The 24,746-nt window shown below is 49.0% G+C and overlaps 1 protein-coding gene across 1 annotated transcript; it reads right to left on the bottom strand.

Moving 5' to 3' along the window:
* Window positions 1-965: 965 nt before the first annotated feature.
* On the bottom strand, window positions 966-22,517 carry nyap1 (neuronal tyrosine phosphorylated phosphoinositide-3-kinase adaptor 1). The gene is made up of 7 exons (XM_027273742.1): window positions 22,501-22,517; window positions 11,454-11,701; window positions 6,436-6,800; window positions 4,398-6,359; window positions 4,072-4,314; window positions 3,032-3,168; window positions 966-2,540 (listed from the first exon to the last, which is right to left on the bottom strand). The coding sequence occupies exons 2-7, from the start codon at window positions 11,639-11,641 to the stop codon at window positions 2,109-2,111; spliced, it is 3,327 nt and encodes a 1,108-aa protein (XP_027129543.1). The 5' UTR covers window positions 11,642-11,701; window positions 22,501-22,517; the 3' UTR covers window positions 966-2,108.
* Between the last annotated feature and the right edge of the window lie 2,229 nt (window positions 22,518-24,746).

Genomic DNA, 24,746 nt, shown 5'->3' with positions numbered 1-24,746 from the left:
GAGTCTGCTGTTGAAGCTGATGCATGATGGAGTGCAGGTGGCGCCCCCACATGGCTGCTGGAGGCGCTGCACCACCTGCTGCAGCGGGAACATCATGTCCACTACACCACCCCCCCTCCTCCTCCTCCTCCACCCTCCTCCTCCTCCACCCTCCACCCTCCTCCACCCCCCCTCCACCTCCAACACGAGGCATGAAAACATGCAACAGCTCCGTTTGTTGTGTAAAGTTCATTATATAAAATTTATTTTTAATGACAATATCAATGCAAATATAGCACTACAGTGATTTCCAAGGTAACACCGTATCTTACCATATCAATATAGTATGGCACTCATATAATGGCCACTGTTTTAGAAGACACACAAACCAACAGCTTCTGTAAACTAGTCTGGAGATGGAACCTAGAGCTGGAATCAAACTGGGCACGTGTTCAGCATCACTGGATCTTCTCCAGCTGTCAGAGTCTCTGCATGCATTGCACTCGCCCATTCCCTTCACCCTGATCTGTGTTTGTCTGAAATGGACTTTAGAGGGTGGGAGAAAAAGTGGAACCCTCAAACACGAGCAGGTGGAACAGAAACAAAAAAAGCAGCGACTGAACATTTGGACGGTCGTCTTCCACTGAACTGTACAGCTTGGTGCTAACTATCAGAAAACTACAACAACCAAGAGACATTCAAGTGCCTTAATACGAGTACAGGAGGGCTCACTCTGCAAGGTACACACTTCATTTCACGTGGCTTCATCGGAAATCAAACAAATATGTAACAATAAGCACTATATTCAGAATGTTTGTGGTCGGATGAACAACAGCAGGAGTTCAGAGATAGCAGCAAAGTATCGAAAAATGTCAAGAGCTGTACACAGAAAAGAAGGAGTGTATAAAACCAAAGGAATCAAAGAATAAAGCTTAAAGGGAGTCTTGCATAAATTTAAATGAACAACTGTTGGACTGTGCCGTTCGTTAAGAGGGCTTACCGTTTATTAGTAACTATACGTAATGCATGGACCGGCTGCAGCAGATAAAGTACTTAATTCTTTTAGAAAAACAAGTGAACAAAGTTTATACAGTGTATGCTACATAATATGTATCGATTACAAGTATGAAAATGGAAATAAATTGCTACATTTTCAATACAGTTGTACATATTCTATTTACAGTACATTAGGGTTGAGTTTCTCCTTGTGTTTGCTCTTGTGCAGATTGTTCCAGCATTCTGTTTGAGGTGATGGATGCTCACAGTCTGATCAGGTGCACCGTTGTGTACAGTCTGTGTTTGTTGATGGGTGTCAGTGCTCGTGGAACAATCACTAAAATGTGCAACTGTGGAGAAGCATGAGTGATGGACTCGGTTCGGACCGTTTGATCTGGACTTCTAGATTTGTCTGGACTCGACCACGCCGCCCTGTTTCTGCCATAGATTCATCTTTTTGTACAACCACATGTTTTTATCTGCTGTGTGTAAAAGTCGGACATGATCATCTCTACACATATTCTTTTACAATACTGTATGTCTATCGTGACATGCAGAGAATGACACAGTAAATATGACTTCTTCAAGTCTTAGATATGTATGTTAGGCTAGTTGACACAAGTTTTTAATTATGTTGCTCCGGCGTCGGGAGCATATTGCTATAAAATTGCAGAAACGTTGAGAAAGTAAATAGATTTACATTACAAATATGCAAACAGATACAGTAGGTAGCTTTTACTCCTCAGTGATGATTATTTGCATCCACAATGACAATCTATTGATACCAAAGACATCTCATATGCATTCACGATTTTCAAGAAAACACTTCGATAAACTTATCAACGCCTCCCGTGTGGAGAAAATACATGATTCCTTTTATGTCTCAAGTAGTCAGGAGTAAATTTGGCAACACCAATCTCAGAAAACTTCCCCCCCACCCTTTTTATTGTGAAGTCGGTGCGTCTTCGTCTTGTAGCAATAATACTGGCGTTTTGTGGCAACAAAATCATTGGCAATTAGAACATCAGGAAGGGACAGAGCAAGTACAGATCACGTCTGATTGTAGCTCTTCAGATCAGATTTCTCTCCATTGTTCAGTCTCTCTTCAGTCTTGTACTTGCTGACCCGTCACCTCAGATTGCCGTGTCCCACACGACAGCCTGCGGCCTCTGGCAGGGTGGCGTGCCAGTCTTACGAGGCTCAGGTGTCCGTCTCCAGCTAGGGAGGATGGGCATGCTGTCCTGCTTGCACAGGCTTTTGTCAGGGCGCCTGTGGGCCTTGATCTCTTTGCACAGGCAGCGTTTACGCTCGATGACTTCCAGCAGTTTGCCGTCTCTCTGGGTCTGCGACACGGACGGGGTGGTGCCCCCGCCGACAGGAGGCTGTCCCTGCGCCAGCTGGGCAAGCTGCTGGAACTGTAACTGCAGGTGGTGCTGTTGCTGGAGCTGCTGGAGCTGCTGCTTTAACTGGAGCTGCTGCTGGTGGAGCTGGAGCTGCTGCTGCTGCCGAGACACGCTGGGGCTGCTGGGACTGCAGGGCGCCTGAGACTGGGCCAGACCATGCAGCTGGAAAACATGGAGAAGAGTCAGATTATATTCACATCTGTAAATCAGCTGCATGAGGACTGCAGTGCTGTCTGAGCACGTGTTGAATGAAATGCAGTTCCCGTGCACAGCCACCAGGATGCAGTGCTGCTTCACCCATGGCAGGTGGAGGGAGGGTCAGCCAGCCACCAGCCGCATGAACACAGTCTGTCTCTGCAGCAGCTCAAACTGCGTCAGCACTCGCTCTGCAGCCAGAATCTGGGCAAAATGTGCTGCTGGAGACTGCAGCTCATCACTGCAAAAACATGGAACAGCATGTTCTCTCATTTCCTGTTTCATATCAGCCTACGTCACCTTTGCAGCTCTGATTTTTCTGAGGCTGGTTCTGCTCAGTGGGCAGATCCAGCAGCTATAAATAGACCTGCAGGAGCACTGTCTCCAGCAGGAGGGGAAGGTATTAATGTTAGCTCTCAGATCTACTACGAATGAAGTGAACAGTGTTTCATACCCACCTGATTCAAGGCTTCTCGTGCTGGTAGGCTGCTCTGTCTCTGGACGTCTCCTCCACCCACCTGTCTCACTCCGGCAGCAGAGGAGGAGCGGCCCAGCCGCCCCACTTCTGTAAAGGAACCAGCGTTACACTGCGAGCCTGCTAATGAGAACACTGGGATATAAGTGTGAACACACCGACATGTGAGTCTGTACACTGTGTGCTCACAATTACTGAACAACAACACACAGTTTAAACCCTGTTCATGCTGCACTGACTTGTAATCAGAGGGAGGAGTACGTAACGCTTTACGGCACTAAGTCACACAGCAGCAACTATTTCACTGATTCTGCTGAAACTGGATCATATTTTATGGAGGAAATGTTTTCTGGTTTTCCCTCTGATGTCCTCCGAGAGTAAATGTGGGACTGACTTTTAGTGGTTGGTGAGAGCTTGGTGAAATAAAAGGCTGAAAGACAGACGCCGAGCTGGGCTGACTGCTGCTGGACTAGGCAGTGATATCAGCTGCTGCTGGGGACCTGGATGATGATTGGCTGTTAGTAAAGTTGTGACCTCATAAGTAATGTAATCAGAACAAATACTCGAGTACAGCTGGACATAGTTACACAATGGGGTTATACTCTGATTTATACGAGACGTAACTTCAATGTAAAAACAGGATTTTAGTCATTTTGTGTTGGACTGAACGAATGATTCTTTTCTCCATGAACTGATCGATTGTTTGAAAATATCGGCAGCAGTTGAATCAATATAATCAATATATTTCTATGCATTCATAATATGTGTGACATACGCCTGTTTGTGTTTCTGTGGTTCGCTCTGCTCTGAGGAAACCTCCTCATGTCTGTCTGAGCTTCGAGGATCATTTGAGGAAGTCTCTGCTATCCAGACTCTCCATCAGAAAAGAAAAACTTTAATGATGAATCTTTTCTTGAGTGGGACTTTAAAGACACCGTTGTCCCGTGTCGCTTTCTAAGTGGGATGCTGTGATTTGAGGCGATGACTAAACAGTTTTGAATTCCGGCGTTCAGGTTTGCTCACCTCCGTTGCGACAGGCAGGGAAAGTCTGGCAGGGAAGAGGCAGACCGACTCTGGGCAGGGCTCTGAAACCCGGGCTGCTATCCACACCGGCCAAGGACTCGCTGTGACCCAGAGCTCTGCTGGCGGCTCCACCGAAGTGGACCGGGATGCCTGAGTGGCCTCCTCGAGACCCCATGCCGAGGTCCTCCTTATCCATCCTTAACAGCGCATCGGCACTGCCGTTCCATGCGCGCCCTTCGTCCTCTGAGACAGGAGAAGGAACAGGATGAACATTTCAAAGATTATTTTCAACACAGCATCTGCACTCTGTACCCAAACAGACTTACTCTCTGTCTCTCTGCTCCCGTGGCTGAAAGACAATTTCCTCTGCATAGGCCAGTAAGACCCCTCGTCTGCAGCCAGGCTGGCACTGCTGTCCCAGGGCATGAAGCCAACCTTCGACTGGAGGGACGCAGACCCTCCGTTACTCTTGCATGCCCCCTCACCTACACCAGTAAGACTCGAGGGCTGTTGCAGAGACGGCGTCTGAGAGCTTCCCCTCAAGCTTTCGTAAGCCGGCGGCCTCCGGAAACCGCCGGAGGGGTAGGTCCACAGCAAGGGACTGTCCGAGGAGGGAGGCTTGTACGCCGGCAGGCCATGAGGGGTGTGAGAGCGAAGATGGGGGCGAGAATGAGGACGCTGGGATGAAGATAACGGCGTAGGGGTTGAGCTGGTGCTGCTTTGAGACGTTTGGCTGCTCGTGGTGTGAGCGTGGTCCATCGGTAAGGAGTACGGACCTCCATCCCGATCTCGATCCCGATCTCGATCCCGTTCTCGATCCCGATCTCGATCCCGATCCCTGTCTCTTTCTCTGTCTCTGTCTTTATCCCGATCCCTCTCTCTATCCCTATCCCGGTCTCTATCCCTATCCCGGTCTCTATCTCTGTCCCGGTCTCTGTCTCGATCTCGGTCCCGGTCTCGGTCTCTGTCTCGATCTCGGTCTCTGTCCTTGTCTTTCTCCTTGTCTCTCTCCCTGTCCCTGTCTCTACCCCTATCCCTATCTCTATCTCTATCTCTGTCTCTGTCTCTGTCTCTATCTCGGTCTCTGTCTCGGTCCCGATCCTTGTCCCTGTCCTTGTCTCTGTCCCTGTCTTTATCCCTCTCTCCTTTATCGGACTTCAACAGGAAGCTAACAGACTTGCCTTCCCGGCCTGTACTCGAGGTTTGGGTCTGGACTGTGGAAGTCTGAGAGCTGCTCTTGTTCGGGACCGGGGAGTCTCCTCTGTCTGGCTTACGATAGTGGTGGTAGTGTGACGGACGATGGTGAGGGTGGTGGTGGTGATGGGAGAAAGGGGAGGTGGATTTGGAGGAGGGAGGCAGAGGTGTGGAGTGACTCCTGGCCCTGAGTCCAGGAGCAGGTCCTAACTGGGACTCTCTGCTGTGTTTGTCCTGCTTGGTTGCACCTCCTTCTGATGACTCCTTTGAGGACAAAGACGCAGGGACATTAGAAGAAGACGAGGAGGAGGTGCTGGCTTGAGTTGTCGCGCTGGATGTTTGTGTTCCCATCTTAGCGGAGGCAGACTTGTTCTGCACCCCGACCCCGCTGGAGGCCGCCGCCGGCTGAGGGAAGGCGAGCAGCGGGGGCCGGTGCTGCAGGAGGTTTGGGAAGGGGGCCGGGATCTTCGTGTTGGACTCGGCCTCTGATTTATTCCCTTGGAGCAGGTAGGGAGTGGGAGCTCGTGGAGTGTGTGGACTGGCAGAGAGGACCTGCGGGACAGGGGTGGAGGATGCAGATGAAGGCAGCGGGGACGAATGGGAGATCGACACGGTAGCTTTGGGTTTGGAGTAGGAAGGGGAGGAAGAGGAAGGGCGCGGCAGAGAGGAGGAGCTGCTGGAGGAGGAAGGAGTGACGTGAAAGTGTTTAGAGTTTCTCAGTTTCTCGTGTTTTGGAGGGAGGTGTCTCTGGGACTCTCGGTCCTCTTGGAGCGGGTATTTCATCTCCTCGTAGATGGCCTCGCTCTGGTCTGAGTCAGAGTCAGGCGTGGTGGCCACAGGGGTGACGGGGTGGGGGGTGGCCGTCTGGCTGTCTCTAGTGAACACTTGGCCCACCATCTCGATGTAGACCGGCTCATCCTCCCCGTCTTCTGTCTGAATCTGAGAGTCTGTTGCCTGGAAAGGCAAGGATGTGGCAGAATGAGGCACACGTGGAGGAAGAGGGTCAAAGGAAAGCTGGGTGCTGGGACTTCTCTTGGGTTTTAACGGAGGCACCTTCTTTGCTCCGATCTCTCCAGAGTCAGACTTCTTCATGGCTGGTGGAGACAAAAAATGAATGTCAAGAAAAATGATATTTTTTCTGCAGAACTTGCAGCTGAAAACACTTCTTACCGTTTTTTTTGTCCGAGTGTTTGGACTGTGAGTGGGTGGACGCAGGAGGCGGCGTCTCGGGAAGTCCTCTGCCGTCAGCGGACGAGGAGCTGAGGCGAGTGCTGGGGTGACGTTTGGGTTTGGCCGGTGGGCAGCGGCCGCCGTGTTGCGATTGGGTGTCGGAGTAATCTCCGTTCTCCAAACTCGTATCCCCGGCACCGACGGCGTGGCAGGACTGCGAGCGTGGCGCCATGGCGGAGGCACAAGAGTGAGGGGACAGGTCCTGGGAGGCCGGCATGGTCATGAAACCCATCCGGAAGTGCCGACGGAAAGAAGCCAAGTCTCTGACTTTGCCAACAGTGGCCGAGGGGTCGTTCTGGGAGGAGCTGGAAGAAAAACATTGAAGTATGAAGAATCATATGTGTGTGCACTTCCCTTCATATCGACCCTTCTCTTTGGTCTTCAAACATTGTCTTTGCAATAAAGAAACGCCTGCAGGGCTTTCTCTGCGGAAGGGAAAGCCCTGGAGGCTCCTTCATCTTTTGCATTCACATATCTCCTCATCTGTTTCCACCTAAAAGACGTTCAATTAGGAAATCAATTCCCCCGTCAGAAACACTCTCTGGGTACACCGTGCTGCTGGAGTTCCCTCATTCTGTATATCTCTATATCCTCAACCCACATCTGCAGTCTGCTCTCATGATCGCCACAAGCCTTTAATCTGTTACCATGGGAACAGTTGTGATTTTCATGTATTTGATAGTTTGTCTTTGAAATCATCAGTGGTGTGAGCTCCCCGAACAATAAATAAAAACCGAAGAGAAAACGGTGGAAAGTCTGCAGGGATTTCACCAAACTGAACAAAAGATGGTGCAGAAATCATTCCTGCTTCACGCCTGCTGCCAAACAACTTCTCCCGTCTGATTATAAGGATGCAATTTATAGATAAGCTCGACACTCGTCTTCTCCTCCCTCCTCCCTGTGGGGTCCTGAGGGAAATCCATGAAGTAGATTCCCCACAACGCAGCAACAGACCAATGAAAGCAAAGGCAGCGTATGATTGTTGAGTACAGTTCAGGCGTCAGTGTCAGTGGCTCGAGCTGTGACGCCCTGCTGAGTTCACCAAAGCCTCACAAAATGGCTTCTGATAACCCTCAGCTGGCTTCTCCGCTTTAGAGATATGTGCTGCGACGGCGTGGCGTCCTCTCCAGGGGGCGTTACGCCGCCTCACCCCACAGTAACACGAGATAAGTCTGTGGCCTTTAAACCAACATCGATCGAACAGGCTTGACTTTCTCCCGTACAAGAAGACTTTTCATTAAAGGCTGCGGTGGAGTTACTGTACTCACACTGAGCGTCAGCCACCAAAAGGAGGCGAGAGACATTAAAATTCACTGCAGCACTGCAGGAAGAAATCACAGCGTCATCAGGGTGATTCTTATTCCACGTTTGTGTTCAACGCATCTCGCCCACGGGGACACGGGCGGCACATCTGGATATCCACATCTGTGTCTGCATGTTTGAGGCTGCAACAAATTGTGTTTCTGAGTGTGTAATTGAATGATTATTCCGTGTGTGTGTGAGCGATTCATCACAGCACATAATGGGCGATGTATGACTGCGGGGTCACGCGGCGCTCTCGTTTACAGAAGAAGACAATCTGCACTCAGCGCTGCAAACATCACGCAGGAGAACACAGAGGCTATTTTCATATCTGTGTGTGTGTGTGTGTGTGTGTGTGTTTGCATCTGTGCGAGTATGTTTGTGTCCTTGAACGTCTGTGCAGATGCACTTGTGACTCCTCACAATCGACATAGTTACTCCAGGGCCATATTTAGCACAGAAGCGGGCCGAGCAGCTCCTGGAAGCTTCGAGTGTTCTGTTTGTGTTTTTCTTTTCCTCGGGCAGAAGAAGCGAGACGTGGACTCACGTCTTCATCTGCTTTTCTTTCTGGATATTCTTAAAGCAGTGATCTGATCTGAAATCAGCTGAGTCGCTGCCTCGTTGACACGTTTGTCTGAAACTGGAGCCGGCAGCAGATTAGCTTAGCTTAGCATAAAGACTGAAAACAAGGGGAAACTGTTAGCCTGGCTCTAACCTCTCGTTTGTTTAACACATACAAACATTTTGCAGATTGTCATGGAGGCGGTGACTCCCTGGAGTCTCATCTGCTGGTTGCATGGCAACCTCACTATGACGACACGTTTTTGGGTTTTCAGGACAGTGTAATATCTCCTGTTAATTACTCGAATGAGGTATGAGCTGATGTTTGATTCAGACGTTTATTCGTAAGATTCTCTGCGAGTCCGAACAGTGAAACTCAAGAACACAAACGAACCTGAGCACAAATGTTTGTGACCTTTAAAATCACACGACTGCCACCAGACGAAGGTCACACGTTCATCTGGACGAGCAGCAGGAAGAAGCAGGCGGCGGGGTACGCCACACACCTTTAAGATTTCTCTTTGGACGGACTCGAGCAGAGCGAGAGATTCCCAAAAGCTTCTTAAGACTGAGGTGATGAAGCTCGATCATTCTGCCCCCAGCAGCTACGTCCTACTTCTAATTTACCTTTTTGGGGCAAAGTTTAAGAGCAGGTTCTGTTTAAACAGCTGAATTAGAAACATGATCTCCGTATGATTATGATCTGGTTTGGGAGCAGTTCAGTCGTCTCCTGTTGGACTTTCAGACGGGTTAACGTCAGCTGACAGTCGCGTGTCATCGTCCTGGTTCTGTTGGACCTCACAGAGATATCTGACACAGAACACGACACTTCCATCCATCGCCTGAAGTTCTGGGATGTCTCTAACTGATCAGGAAGAATTACACAATAAGTGAAAGTGCCTCCATCTTTGATCCTTCTGTCGTAGTATTGTTGAACATGTGACGCAGCTGAAGGTGAAAACAAGACAACAGTCTGACTCATTTTACACACCGAGCTTTAAGTTTTTATTCATGTTTTTATGGATTCATAATAAAACTGAATCAACTCGGATCATTCAGAGGCGTCTAAAACCTGGACGTAGTCTCCGTGACGTCCCCGCAGACTGTCTAAAACCTGGACGTAGTCTCCGAGACGTCCCTACAGACTGTCTAAAATCTGGACGTAGTCTCCGTGACGTCCCGGCAGACTGTCTAAAACCTGGACGTAGTCTTCGTGACGTCCCCGCAGACTGTCTAAAACCTGGATGTAGTCTCCAAGACGTCCCTACAGACTGTCTAAAACCTGGACGTAGTCTCCAAGACGTCCCTACAGACTGTCTAAAACCTGGACGTAGTCTCTGTGACGTCCCCGTAGACTGTCTAAAACCTGGACGTAGTCTCCGTGACGTCCCCGCAGACTGTCTAAAACCTGGACGTAGTCTCCGTGACGTCCCCGCAGACTGTCTAAAACCTGGACGTAGTCTCCGTGACGTCCCCGCAGACTGTCTAAAAACCTGGACGTAGTCTCTTTGACGTCCCCACAGACTGGTGGTGGTGGCTCTGGTCATCTCCATCCATCTAAAACTGGTGGAGCGTGGGTGAAGCTGAAGTCTGAATACTGAAAACAGACACCTGTGATGACACCCACCTGTCAATCAAAGCGTCCTGACACCGTCAGCTGGTGATGATCAAAGTTCAGGTTCGTTCATTTATTCCTCGTTCTACAGCAGAGCTGCAGGTCATCGTGTAGCAGCTGTCAGAGGCTTCATGATAAACCACAGACAGACTGCAGAGTGCTGGTCTCTCCAATTATAATAATAATAATGATAATAATAGTAATTAAATGTTGGACAAACATTTTTCAGGTCAAATAAATCAAATATGGAAGAACTCTGACAAACAGACGTCAACATAACGACATCATGGTTACAGCAGTGTGTCCTGTCCAAACATGAGTCACCTGTAATTCACCAGCGTCCACGCCGTGTTCAGAGAGCATCAACACAACAAGTGACTCACAGCGGCAGAGAACAACGTCACGGCAGCATCAAGCCGGTGGACGTGCAGGTGGAGGTGCAGGTGCAGGTGGAGGTGGAGGTGCAGCAAGTGGGACAGCGGGATGTGATGAGCGCTGAGAGCAGCAGAGGTGAGAAGCAGGACATGACCGGTGATGATTATGAAGCAGGCAGGGTCAGGGATGAAACCATGGAGGGACGAGAAGAGACCAGAAAGGACTGCAGAGCTGACGGGAGGCAGGGAGGTGCACAGGTGGGGGTGGTGGTGTAGGGACAAAGGAAGTGGTATGAAGGGCACCGGTAGACAGTTTGAGATCTCGAGGCCCCTCAGGAGAGAAACACTTCTAAAGCAGAGACGGCCGTGCAGGCAGAGAATCGTAAATAGGTGAGTTTCAAAAATAGAGACTGTTTCACTCAAACAGGCAGACGCTGTATTCCCAGCAGTGACGACTGGTGGAAGAAAAGCTGCTGCCAGCTGAGCTTCATCATTTTTGCACAGAATTATGAGAGTGAACGAGCACTGACCTCCACAAGTCTGTGCAGAAACATGAAGATCCCTTTAAAGAGCTCAGAGTGAGGACGACAGGAAAACATCAAGTGACTGAGGCTGAAGAGTCATGGAGGGAAATCAACAACGAGCTGAAATGTATTCACTGAAATCCAACTGACATTAAAACCTGTGCGGTGCACTCAAAAATTATTATAATAATTATTATTGTTAATATAATCGTAAACAAAGATTTTAGACAGTCTGCGGGGACGTCTCGGAGACTACGTCCAGGTTTTAGACAGTCTGCGGGGACGTCACAGAGACTACGTCCAGGTCTTAGACAGTCTGCTCGTCTGAGCGTATGTATAAACTTTCTGTCTCGTTTCAAAGTCAGTCTGGACTTTGACGTTCACGTGACACGTTGCTGTGAATTCAAACAATCGGCCTCAGTGAAACTTAAAGAGGAAATATTCACACATTGAGATGAATCAAAGTTGGACAATCATGAGATGAATCTACAGCCCACTGTGAGCTCATTCACGGAGGCTCACAGGTTTGAATCCCGCCTGACTCGGACCTGAACCCTTCGGGCTCCGTCCTCGTCCTCTCACCTCTTTTTACTTCCCTCTTGGTCCCTCTGCCTCCAGTCCAGGCGGCTCTTACGGTACAGCAGGTTCATGTCGCTGCGGGGTCGCTCCTCCTCGCAGCCTATCACAGCGCAGTGTAGCCGCTTGCTCCGCCTCTCTATGTCACGCAGGAAATGCTCGACTGCCACATCCTGGGCGGAGCCAGAGCTCATGGTATAGAAGAAGACTCGGGTGGAGGGGACGTATGGCGCAGACAGCCTCCTCCAACTCACCTAGACAAGAAGAAGAAGAAGAAGCAGCGTTTGAATCACGGTGAAATAATCAGAAACTTTAACGCTCACTGTGTCACTCGGACACTTCACAGCACACACAGGGTGATGCATGATGATGGAGGTTGTAGTTTTGTTTACCCCAGCCTCTGAGTGTACCACATGAGAACTATTTATATTTTCATTCTCGGGTTATGAATATTAGAGTAAGCATGGTAGCTGAGCTGCAGAGCGGCTCTGGCTGCAGGCCCCGGGCCCGGCTGCTGCAGACGGTAATGTGGTTTGTCATATGTAGCGCATGCACAGCTTCCTCCTCACGATGAGGAGTCGGTCCTGTTGTGGGGCAGATATCCGAGGGCCCGGCTGTGTTTTCACGTGAGCGTGCAACGGCATTGGCTGAGGAAAGTGCATGCAGCTGTCAGCTGATGCATGTTTCAGGAAAAAGAAACAGAGTTCGAAATGTTTTTTTTATCGGTGCACGCTGCAGCGTCGTGATTGGTGCTCCTGGAATAAACTGAATCAGTCACTTCACATGATGCTTACAGGAGATATATATATTTATACATTTATCACACTATGTAACTTTGGGCTCCGGGTCGGGAGAAGTACGTAACGCTTTACGGCACTAAGTCACACAGCAGCAACTATTTCACTGATTCTGGTGAAACTGGATCATATTTTATGGAGGAAATGTTTTCTGGTTTTCCCTCTGATGTCCTCCGGCTGCTCCGCCTCAACTCTCTGTGATTTACAGAGTTTATGATGGACAGTGAAGTAAACTGCTGACAGCTGTAGCTGCTGTTAGCTCAGTTCGTCAGCTTGGCGGTGAGCTCAGAGCGACGGGTACCCGAACTGCGAACAAGCTGACGAACTGAGTGTTTGTACCAACAGGCGTTATGGACTACCAGGAAGAAGAAGAGGAGGTAACCAGGCTCAGCAGCCTCTATGGACATGATGGCAGAGGAGCAGAGAGTGAAGAGGACGCTGACGGAGGAAGCTAAGAAGAGAAAAGGAGAGAGTGAGCGAGCAAGAAGCCGCCGGACAAGAGTAAATGTGGGACTGACTTTTAGTGGTTGGTGAAATAAAAAGGCTACGAGACGTAACTTCGATGTAAAAACAGGATTTTACTCATTCTGTGTTGGACCGGTTCTGATCGATTTGTTCTGAAAATGTCGGCAGCAGCTGAATCTAAAACAGACAGTTCTTCATTGTTCTGTGATTTCTCGTGGCCCGTCTGTCTCACGGAGCAGAAAACTGAAGAAAAAGCTCATTATGTTTTTAAAAGCACGGCGCGTTACAATGAACCTGCACGTGAATCCAATTAAAGCAGCTCTGAATTATGCTTTTATCGTCCTCCACAAAAGATGTAAGTTCCATAAAGAGAGCATAAAAAATAGATGACATTTACAGACATTTACAGACTTTTACAGACTTTTACAGACTGCAGCAGCTCGACACTCAGAGTTGGTTTAATCTCCACAGAGCTCGGCATAAAGACGAAGAACATCCACAGTGGGAGCGAGGCGGTGTCACCTGGACCAGGCGGCATGTTGACTTGTGTATCTGTGTGTGAATCTTTTGTCACGGCCCAGTGTGTCATCCAGCGTGTCAGCGTGCTCGCTGCTATTCCTGTATCCCACGGCCCTGACCACAACTTCGACCGCCGCCGCCACCGCCACCGCTGCTGCTGCATGCTCGCTGACTCAATGTTAATTAGGTTAGGGAGCTGCGGCTGTAGGACGGCTTTTGTTAACTGGAGCTTTGATTTGGGTTTCTAGGATCTGGCAGCTGAGCAGGCAGCCCTGCAATTGCCGCATTACGTGCTGTGGGTTGGTGTGTAATTAGCCAGAGTGAAAGAAGCAGGAGAGCTTCATCCAGCATCACGTTCACAGGACGACGCCGAACATGTGGACGGATCACTGCCATACATTCAGAGCGTCTGACTGTGGGGTCAGGGCAGATGGAGCCATGATTCATGGAACCGGATCGACTCACTCATGCACATGAGCAAACAGATCACACACACACACAAACACACACACACACACACATCCGCCGTACATGCTAAACACACATGAACACACACACAGGAAGAGGAAACGCTCTGCAGCTGAATTTAGATCAGAATCCACACAACGTTTGGAGTGAGGAGGTAGAAGCATCTTCTGTGCTGCAGCCTGCACCTCCACCTCCTCCACCTCCTCCACCTCGGCGAGCGGTCCTATGGTGTTGCTGCACCTCGGGACACATCACAGCACCGACCTGGCCTTGACACAGGAGCCACATCTCCACCAGTCACATTGAAAACACACATTTAATTACTGCAGAGCGTCACGCCTCCGTGTTTTCATCTGAAACCAGATATTACATGAAGCTGCTTCAATGGAAGAAAATCAGATTGTTCATAACACACATCAATACTCGGACCTCGTGTGTAACAGGATGTTCAGATTTGAATCCCCGAGGCTGAATTTAAACTTTGCAGCATGTTTACGTCTGGTTCTACAGACGATGCAGCTTCTGTGTTTGCAGATGTAAAGATCCCGTACGCTCGACTGTGTCCGGTTTCAGCTCGTCTCTGTACAGTATCATAACTTCACCACAGTCACCACACTCCTCGGGCCGGAGAGACAAACAGGGAGAGGACAAACGAGCAGAAGAGAGGAGGAGAGGAGGAGTGGAGGAGAGGAGGAGAGGCTGAGGCAGCGGGAGAGAGACCGAAGGAGGAGAGGAGGAGGGGAGATGGTGAAAAATAGGGGAAACCAATAAATGGAGAGTCACCGAGGGATGAACCGGGCTGAAGATAAATATGATTAGGCAGAAAACTGGAGACGGACTGATGGAAGGAGGGAGGGAACGTCGAGGACGGGAGGAAGCAAATGGAGGCGAGGAGGAGAGGACGGGAAAACAGCGAGAGCAGCCAGACTACGAGAATGGGGGAGGGAGGTGAAATCAGCCTCTCTCACACACTGGTCGCTGTGTGTGGTCTCCTAGCAACACTGTCAGCCATGCATCTCCTCCTCAGCTACTGAATATGCACAAAGGCAGGACGCCTCGTCACACGCCATGATCCCGGGTTAAACACGTTCACACCTGATCCCGCTGCAACAACATCTCACATGTGTCTCAAATACAGAGAGAGTCTGTTTCCAACGGCAACCACAACCTCACGCCGTGCTGCAGCTACAGTCCAAACAGGAAACGTTTAAACGAACGTTGAGATGCGTCCATGGCCCGTGAACGTCGTTAACACGTGACGTCTCGTTTGAACCTGCAGCCGTGACACTGTGACGCTGTTTTTCATTGGCCAGGAGTCTCTGTTGGTTGCCTAGCAACCACACAGTGACAACAAGATTGTTTTTTTTTTGTACAGATTAATAAACAAACGAGCTATGATGTGTTAATTAGTGTTAATTAATTAGACTTACAGTAGCTGTCTGTTTACATTCAGATTATTAATATTCAAACATTTGATCAGATTTTAGGATTCAAATTTAATTGTCTTCTAGCTTGTATATATTTTTATTTTATATTTTGATTCTATATTTTTTACATCTTCACTTATATTTTGTATTTCATATTTCATGTTTAGTGGATAGAGGGAAACTTCTCTGTATGTCCTGTACATGTGGCAGTATTGATCATAAAGCTGAACTTGTATTTAAATATTTCACAGTGAAAGTTAAACGATGCAGATCACAGGGTGTGAACTCTGAGTGTCTTTAGTGTCTTTAAAATATTTACAATAATGCTAATTATTAAAGCATTTCTATTTCTCTGTATCTTCCTCGAGGATCATGGGTAAATAAAAGGCCAATAAAGATGCTGCAAACCATCTGGAGTCAGCGTTACGCTGTGAGGCGACCTTCAAGTCCACATCTACCAACGTCTGAGCTCCCAGCTCCGCTCGGCTCACAGGGCCTCTGCACTTCCTTCACAGGGAAACAAAGTGTTTGAATCGCTCTGTGCACCTCAAGACCTGGACCAGCAACAAACAGGGTCAGGGTGAATGTCTTCAAGACATTCCACTAAAAACTCTAAGAAATAAATCAGGAATCTGTTGTCAAGCTGCAGCTTCACATTTTTCATGTTGGGTCTGAAGGAGCCGTCCATCACATGGACACAGACCTCAGTCACTGTGCAGAAGCTGAACTCTGCCGGGCTGACCTGCAGGATTACAAAACTCTTTCAGCTTCGGACAAAGTCGATCGAACTCTCCTTAACAACAGAACAGTCACCTGAGGTGACGCCGGGCTGCTCGAGCCCGACCACGCTGCTGCTCAGCGATCCAAACACCCGGACAGATGCTGCTGCTGGTCTGACCCGTCTTCTGTGTCTAACTGCCACTGTGGGAGTCCTGCTTCCCCTCTCGTGTCTTGTTTCCTTCACTATCGACTGCTCTCCAATAATTGTGGATAGTCTGATCCGCGTCGTGCGGATTCAAATCTGCACATTCAGCCTAATTAATATGAAGTGTGTCTGTGGCGAGAGGGAAAGAAGATTATTCAAATAATCAGAGTCAGAACTTTCACTTTGGGTTACAGGAAGCTCTGTGCTGCTCGAGCACGCCTCAACTTCTCTTCATGTGCTGCTGAACACTCGACAATATTGCATTGTGCAGTGAAAGGCCTGTGGCTGATGAGAATGGACAGGAGGAGGAGGAGGAGGAGGAGGAGGAGGAAGAGGAGGAGGTTGTATCACTCCAGGCCAGTCCAGGATGGAAGGCACATGCGAGGCGTAGAGAGAATGTTGCCTCTTGACCTGTTTCTGATGTTTTGGATGTGACGTAAAAGAAATAACACAAAGTATTAGATAACTTTACCGCTGCGCTCACACATGCAGACTCTTCTTCACTCTGCTCCTTTACAAACTGAGGGACGCTGAATTTTTCATGGACCTGGGAGCAAAAATAACCCACAAAAAGCTTTCCGTGTTCCCCTCAGCCGGCGCTGCCACGAGACACAACAAGCTCACAGAGACGCTCAGTGTTTGTCTCCACCCGCCACCTTTACACCAACAAATGAGCCGGCATGTGTGTGTGTGTGTGCATAAGCAAACATCTGCATCATGAATAGTTGAAAGTGTGATGGGGTGAAACCTGCCACCTGGAGAATAAAGACCAGCAGCTCTCTGGTCCAAAAGAGCCGGCCGGCCAATGACCTCCAAGTCCTTCCTTCATCATCTCCTGCTGGAATCTGCAGTAACCAAGGTGACCCACTGCACTTAGCATATATGAACACATCCAGCCTGTGCTGTACCTGACCTGTACTGAACATACAGAGATGGAAAGGTGTAAACACAGAGACATATCAGACAAAAGGAGTTTTCCTTTGGATGTGTGCAGCATGAGAACCAGCGCTCGGGTTGGTTTGTGGAAAAATGTTTCTGCAGCTTCAGGAGACATTATTCAGCAGCTACATCAGGAGACGCTCCACCCGTCTGTGCTGTGTTTGCTCTTTGTGTTCGGGCTGCTCCACCTCAGACTGCGAGGTAAAGAGCTGCAGGAAAAGAAGAAGAGTGAAAAAAACAAAAAGCCTCCGTGCTCACGCTCGTGCACGAGGGGGAAGAGCTCGTGCACGAGGGGGAAGAGCTCCACTCTGCAGCTGCACACGCTTCACTGAGCCAGCATCCCTCTCCAACAACACCAGACTTATTTTAGATGTGGATTACCCAGCAATATTCACTGCTCCTGTGAGTTCGTTCAGTTCTTCATCAGATTCACTGATCACAGTGACGGTGCTGTGACGTCCAACATTCAATCTGTACACAGCACACGATGTGGAGAACTCTAACATCCATGATCCATCTGAGCTGGATCAAACCTGAACCTGAACACGAGCTCCTCTGAGTCAGTCCTCATTTATTTGATCAAATCTCCAAACATCCAGCAGCAGCAGCTCTGCACGTCGCTCCTCATAAACTATTCAGCAACAAATGAGCAAAACCCCACGAGGCCGAGCTGCTCTGTGAACTAAACATGTGATCACAGCAGCTCGCATGTTCAAACAGACACACAAGAAAACAGAATGTTGATGTGAATGATTCTGAGAAACTTTCTCTTCTGATTGGACGATGCAGCAGCAGCGTTGGTGTGATCAGCAGAGCCAGGTAGGCCACAAGTGGTCTTCCAACATTTGAATCATCCTGCAGCCTGTGTTCACAATCCCCCGGTAAGCCAGTCATAGCGTGGGCTGGGTAGGACGAGCACACACACACACACACACACACACACACACACACACACACACATGCCCACACACAGCTCACCCACTCTTTCATAAGAATCACGTCTCTGCAGCGCTGAACAGCATGACAGGAAGTCAGGAGACATTTTGATTTAGTGAAAACGACAACAAACCAAACAAGAACGTTAGCATAACGTTATTACAACCTCTACCACACATAAACATGACAGATAGACCATGTCAGATAGAGCTAAAAAGCTGCAGTTCCTCTAACGTCCACCTGAGACTGGCTCCAGAAGTGAGTCAGTCTCCATAAGTCCCCATGTCCAAATGTCCAACTTCACAGCAGAAATAAACATGTTTACAGCCTGGTACAAAAAACAGTTTTGGTCTCTGTAGCTAATTTCCCCGTTCATGACAACTGTACTGAGGGTGAATTTATATACAACTCACCTGTTCACATTATATTAAGGCTTAAAGTTATGCAGGGTTAAGAGCGTGGACGCTTTGATTGACAGGTGTAACAGGTGCACAGACCTGTTTGTCTGTATGGACTTTGAACAGCTGATTGAAGGACAAATTAAAATGATGCATATCTGCCCAAACATGTAACAAAGCTGATGTTTCCTTCATGAAGGACTTCCTTCAGTCAGTGTGTTGAGCTGCTGGTGGAGCTCAGATGTTTCTCTGGAACATTGGAGAGTTGTTGAAAATCAAAGTCAGACGTGTCTCAGAGCATTTCAAGAGTCTGAGCTGCAGACGTGGTCAGACGTGCAGGTTTGTGTCGGCTTCAGGTGTGATTGGCAGCTGCTCAGCTCCCGCTGCTCGCTGCGCTCACGCTTATGAAATGAAAAGGCACTAACGGGCAAATGGCAGGTGACGGTGGATCAGGCACCGCGGGGCGCCTGATCCACCGCTCGGTTCTTAGACCGTGCTCCTGTGGCTGGATGAAGAATATCGCTGACTTTAAAAAGATGATTATGAGTGTGTGTGTGTGTGAAATGTTTTGGGTGGCTGCCGCCCAGAAAACGAGCGTAACACTCGTTCACTTCACCTCCGCTACGTCAGCTGCACCCGTGTAATTGTCTCTGATGAAGCTTCGTTCATTTGCCAGGAATTCTTGTGAAACGCTGAAGCTCGTCACAGATGGACGTACAGAGAGGAAATCACCTTCTGCATCTACACGAGCTGCAGCTGAGCTTCTTCTGCTGCTGCTGACCTCTGACCTTCAGGAACGTCTCACCAATGAATTACAGACACAGACACGTGTCAGGGCGACATGCTCGTGGAATAAAAATCGTTTTTTGCAACAGCTGCCAGAAAAAAAAGGAACATGTTGCAGCCTCCTGGTGGTTTAGTGAACGTTCCTCAAGGTCCTTTGAAGGTCTCTGGCATGAACGCTGCACATTAATGAGAATAGGGACAGTCACAGAACTTTCTGGACCACTTTGCTCCGTTTATGCATGTACACATGTATAATTCAGAGCTACAAACGTGCTGCCCGAGTAATTCCAGATCTCGCCAATTACCGTTCTCACATAACGACTTTGCTGCTGCGAGGTGAAGAAGCTGAGGACGGACGGCACACGAACACGTGGAAACATATTTACTTTCCACCGTGTTTATCCACGTGGAACGCAGCGGAATAGGTTCTGATTACCACGGCTCGAGTCTGGGACCTCCGTGCCAACAAGAGAGGAGTAACTGTCGGCTGCTAACTTTATTTATTTTGCATGGTACCATGCAAACGGCTGTGAAAGGTTTAATGAGAGGAAAACAGAAGGGAAATGAACAAAGAGGAGTCGCCTGAAGGAAATCATTAGCACACATCATTACTCCTGACTACACACTGCAGAGACGCTCACGGACCAGAATGAAACATTTAAAGAGCTCTTCAATTCTGACCGCTTCGTTTGGACATCGCAGACAGCTGTACTCGAGTATTTCTTCTGATTACATTACTTCTGATCAAATCACTCAGTTCGGGTACCCGTCGCTCTGAGCTCACCGCCAAGCTGACGAACTGAGCTAACAGCAGCTACAGCTGTCAGCAGGTTACTTCACTGTCCATCATAAACTCTGTAAATCACAGAGAGTTGAGGCGGAGCAGCCGGAGGACATCAGAGGGAAAACCAGAAAACATTTCCTCCATAAAATATGATCCAGTTTCACCAGAATCAGTGAAATAGTTGCTGCTGTGTGACTTAGTGCCGTAAAGCGTTACGTACTTCTCCCGACCCGGAGCCCAAAGTTACACAGTGTGAGAACAGACGTACGAGTGACAGAGACACCGTTCAGCTGATCACAGGTCAGTGTGGAGTTAAACTTTGGAGGTTCACAGCTGGTGTCTTCTTCTCTCTCTCTCTCTTTAGTGGACAGTCTCCGAGTAAAGAGCGAGGAGAGACAGAAGACAAAGCGAGGTGACATCTAACAATGTCCACAGCAGGATTTGTACCCAGGACATCGCTGGTAAATGGCATGCCCTTTAATCAAGGAGCCACCAGAGAGAACCCTTCCACCTTTCCACCTATTTATAACTGCACACCGACGGACCGAGAGCAGTGATCGGATCTGTGAGAAACACGACGTGTGAATCAGCGCTCAGGTCATGAAGTCATCGTGTGATTAATGATGTCATCATGATGTCACCGATACAACAGTTTACCAGGAAGGTAACATCATACAAAGAGATGAGATCAAGGTGCATTATGGGAAGTGTAGGACGTATCTGCATCTGTTACCATGAATCAGCTTCATGAACTCTCTCCATCAAATCTTTGTGTTTCGTTTATGAAACTCTGAACACGAAAGACTCATTTATTCATATTTTAACGAGCAGATGATTGAAGAAAATAAACTGAGCTCAGGACAGACTGCTGGACACGAAGCAGTCATGTGATGTGTTGGTAAAGAGGCTGCATCGTCGATTATCATCGACGATCATGGACGATCATGAACGATCATGGACGATCATGGACGATCATGAACGATCATGAACGATCATGGACGATCATGGATGTTTCAGTTCATCGTTTGCTCTTTGAAATGTTGAACATCGATCTGACAGAAACTACAAAGTGACTGAACAGATCCAGGAGCTGGGACACGAACACGTGAAGCATTTCTCAGAACAATGATTTGATTATTATTTTGTCAATCAACAAATAAATGAATGATTAATCCCTTCAGCTGTTCCATTTAGAAATAAAGAACAGGGTGGAGTAAAGCAGGAAGGTGGAGGAGGAAACAAACTTTAAACTTCATCAGTGAACCCTGAGTCTGCGCCGTGAGGATCAGGCTTCAGATGTAAACACTTCATCTGCCTCCGTCTCTCTGACGGAGAATCAAGATGGTGAAAGAAGCACAGATGGTGCTCAGCGCACACTAAAGCTAAACACGTCTATTGATTCTGAAATACCTGCTGCCTGCACCGCCCGGCCCGGGTGGAGTCACCAACCCACTGACCTGCTGCCGCTCAAACTCTGAGGAAACAACCTGCTCATCCGGACAGAGGCGTCCACGCCACGGGCTTCAGCTGTCAGCATCACCACGCCTGCTGCACCGTCTGATCATTCAAAGACATGATGCACTCTGAATCATCCACTTCCTGGAGAGAAAAGCTCAGAGGAGTCAGAATGCTCGATTTTCCTGATTTCCCTGAATGCATCAAAACCCCAAGCTGCCTTTAAAAACCTTGCATCCTGATTTATCAGGAGAAATCCTCAAGGACTCAAGGTTTCCACATGAAACACGTGAACCTCCAGACTCTGATCACCTGTCAGCAGGTGGAGCAGGTGACGACAGCTCAGTTTGTTTCTCCGCTCAGTGTGTGTGGCTCCCAGCCTGCACTCACTGACCCCACAGTCACAGCTGCTCACTGTGGACCGGCACCACGGCACATCCCTCTCCTGTTTATATCTGCATCTGCTCGCACAGAGGAAAGATCCTCAGTCCAAGGTCAGGACAGAGGCTGAGGCTGAGGTTAGTTTGATTCCAGATCTCAGAGAAGACAAAAGACAGAGCAGCCAGGAGGAGTCTTCTAAATATAAAATGTCCACTCAGGGCTCAGAGGCAGAGGAGACACCTCAGCCTGCTCCTCAGGATCATTGTTCCTGAGTCTGAGGTGAAGAAATCTCAGCGTGAGTGAGGGGCGCTCGATTTGACTGGCTGTCACGCCCGGAAAAAAAGGGGAGGGAGGGGGGGGACAAAACACAGTGTTGTGTTGACTAACCCTTAAATTCAACCCGAGTCGACCCTCACACACACACACACACACACACACACACACACACACACACACACACTGCGGCACTTTATTGGGCTTCTCCTTTAAAAACAAAACACACCTCTGATGAACTGATCCACCTCATCCTCCGCGCGCCAACGCACCCTCACCTGGCTGCGCGCGCGCGCGCGCGCACACACACACACACACACACAGTAAACATGCAGATGTTTTTTCCATCACGGCCCTGCAGAGCGACGCTCCTCGCGCACACACGCGCGCGCACACACCGCTGTGCTGGAGGTGTTTGATTAATAACCGCGCGTGCTCCAGCAGTCAGCTGATGGCGGCTTGTTTTTCGGTGAAATATTCACGGGATGTCACGACTCAACTGAAAACACGCAGAGGGCGGGCTGTGGTGGGTTCGCATCCCGCCGTCATGTCTCCATCACCTCCGTCTCTTTTGTGCGTCCGCGGCTCCGGTTCAGGCCTCACACTCCCCGTCACGCGCCGCGGGGGCTTCAAGGTTGAACGATCCGGACGGTGGGCGCGCGGCGACTCCCTGACATCCGTGTTTTTCTTCCAAGATTCACGCGTAAAAATGTCACGAGGCCGCGACGTCCCTCCGCAATACACCAACACACACACAGACACACACACACACACACACACACACACACACACACAGTGTGTCCTGCAGCTAATCAGACGCTGTGACAGCTGCTCGTGAAGCCGCACGGTGTCCGGTAATGAAGGTGTGCAGCTTACCTCAGTGCGCGGGCAGCGCGAGCTCCGACATCCAGCTGAAATCAGACAACAACAACAGCACGCGCCGGGTGGTGACACAGCTGCTGGACGGAGGAGAAGAGTCCAGATGTGTCATCTGACGTGAGGAGGACCGATCCGTTATTCCGCGTCTGACCGGAGTGACGCCTGCTCCTGACGCGCGAGCTCTTCCATTTTTATGATAAACAGCGCGCGGCGGAGCTGATTGAAACCCATGATGCAATTCACTGCGACGTTACAGAACCGAGCCGTGCGGACGGACAGGTGACCCGCCATGCTCGAGCTCCGGAAAACACACACACACACACACACACACACACTTCAGACATGAGAGAGAGAGAGAGAGACGTCAACACACTCACGCATCAGTAAAATGCGCAGATCGGTGCGCGCTGTGGCGGCCCCGGCGGTTCACGCGCTGGGCATCCTCTCCGTGCATCCATATTAATATTCATACAGGACTTCCTGAGAGGAGAGGAGGCTGTTTATAGAAGGAGGAGGAGGAGGAGGAGGAGGAGAGGGGAGGAGGAGAGAGGAGGAGGAGGAGGGGGGAGTGAGAGGAAAGAGAGGGAGGCTGTTTTATGAAAGGAGGGAGGAAGGAGGAGGAGGAGGAGAGGAGAGAGGAGATGAGGAGGAGAGGGAGGAGGTAGAGGAAAGGCTGTTTATAGAAGGAGGGGGGAGTATATGAGGAGAGAGGAGAGGAGGAGAGGGAGGACGGTTTAAGGAGGGGGGGAGGAGGGAGAGGAGGAGGGGAGGAGGTAGAGGAGGAGGTCGAGGAGAGAGGCAAGGAGTAGAGGAGAGAGAGGAGAGGAGGGCTGTTTATAGAAGGTTGAGGAAGGGAGGGAGGAGGGGAGGAAGAGAGGAGGAGGGCGATATGAATATTAGCTTAGCGGCGTCTTTATTGGGCTTCTTTTTATATAAGTCTTTCGTTGTCTGTGTCTAGTCTCCATCTTACTGAGGAGTCGTTAGATTAGAGTCGTCGGAGTATAGTGAGAGTATCTCTTATACGTGAGAGGATGCGTTATTATACTTCTCTTCTAGCGGCTTAGTATTAGTATCGTCGTCGGAGAGTCTCTTCGGCTGTTTTAATAGAAAAGGAGGAGGATTGCTCCTTGAATTAGCGTCTCTTAGCGTCTCCTCCAGATTCTTCGTCCTTCTTCTGTCTTAGTAGTAATCTTATTTCGACTGTTTTCTTTTCATCTTGTTCTTTCCTTTTACAATATTCATCAAACATTTATTCCGGATCAGATTTCTTTTAATTTATATCAGAGCAGAAGTTATCAAATGACTTGACGTCACAGAGGAGCAGATATTTAAAGGAGCTCCAGGTGGATCAGAACCGACACGAAGGTTCGGAATGTTCAAGAATAAACGAACGATCCAATAAATAAAACTAAAACATAAAACAATAAAGAGTCAATTACAACCTGACCAACAGGTGAGATGTTTTTTTTGAGGTGTCACGTGATTCATACAGCGAGAGACACGCCCCCCCTAAAGTGTGTGTGTGTGTGTGTGTGTGGTGTTGTGTGTGTGTGTGTGTGTGTGTGTGTGTGTGTGTGACCCGCTGACACAAAACACTGGAACCGAGCAGAGGGTTAAAGAACAACAACAGAAAAGTTTTGAGGGCCAAAATGGCCGACATCCGGGGGGGGGGCTGTCCTCTGTCCCTCCACTCCTGTCCAAACACTGACACAAAGTTTTCTTTTCTTCAAGTTCTTCTTCAATCTTCATCTTCAGTCCTTCTCAAGTTTTTCTTCTTCTTCTTCTTCATCTTCTTCTTTCTTCTTTCACAAGCGTCTTGCTGGTTCACAGAGGGTTCTGGTCCGCTGTGTTCCTGTTAGAACTGAGA

The sequence above is a fragment of the Larimichthys crocea genome, chromosome XXII (genome assembly GCF_000972845.2).
Source record: "Larimichthys crocea isolate SSNF chromosome XXII, L_crocea_2.0, whole genome shotgun sequence".
Taxonomy (NCBI): Eukaryota; Metazoa; Chordata; class Actinopteri; family Sciaenidae; genus Larimichthys; species Larimichthys crocea.
Note: the sequence above shows the minus strand (reverse complement) of the source record. Positions and strands in the feature narration are given on the sequence as shown.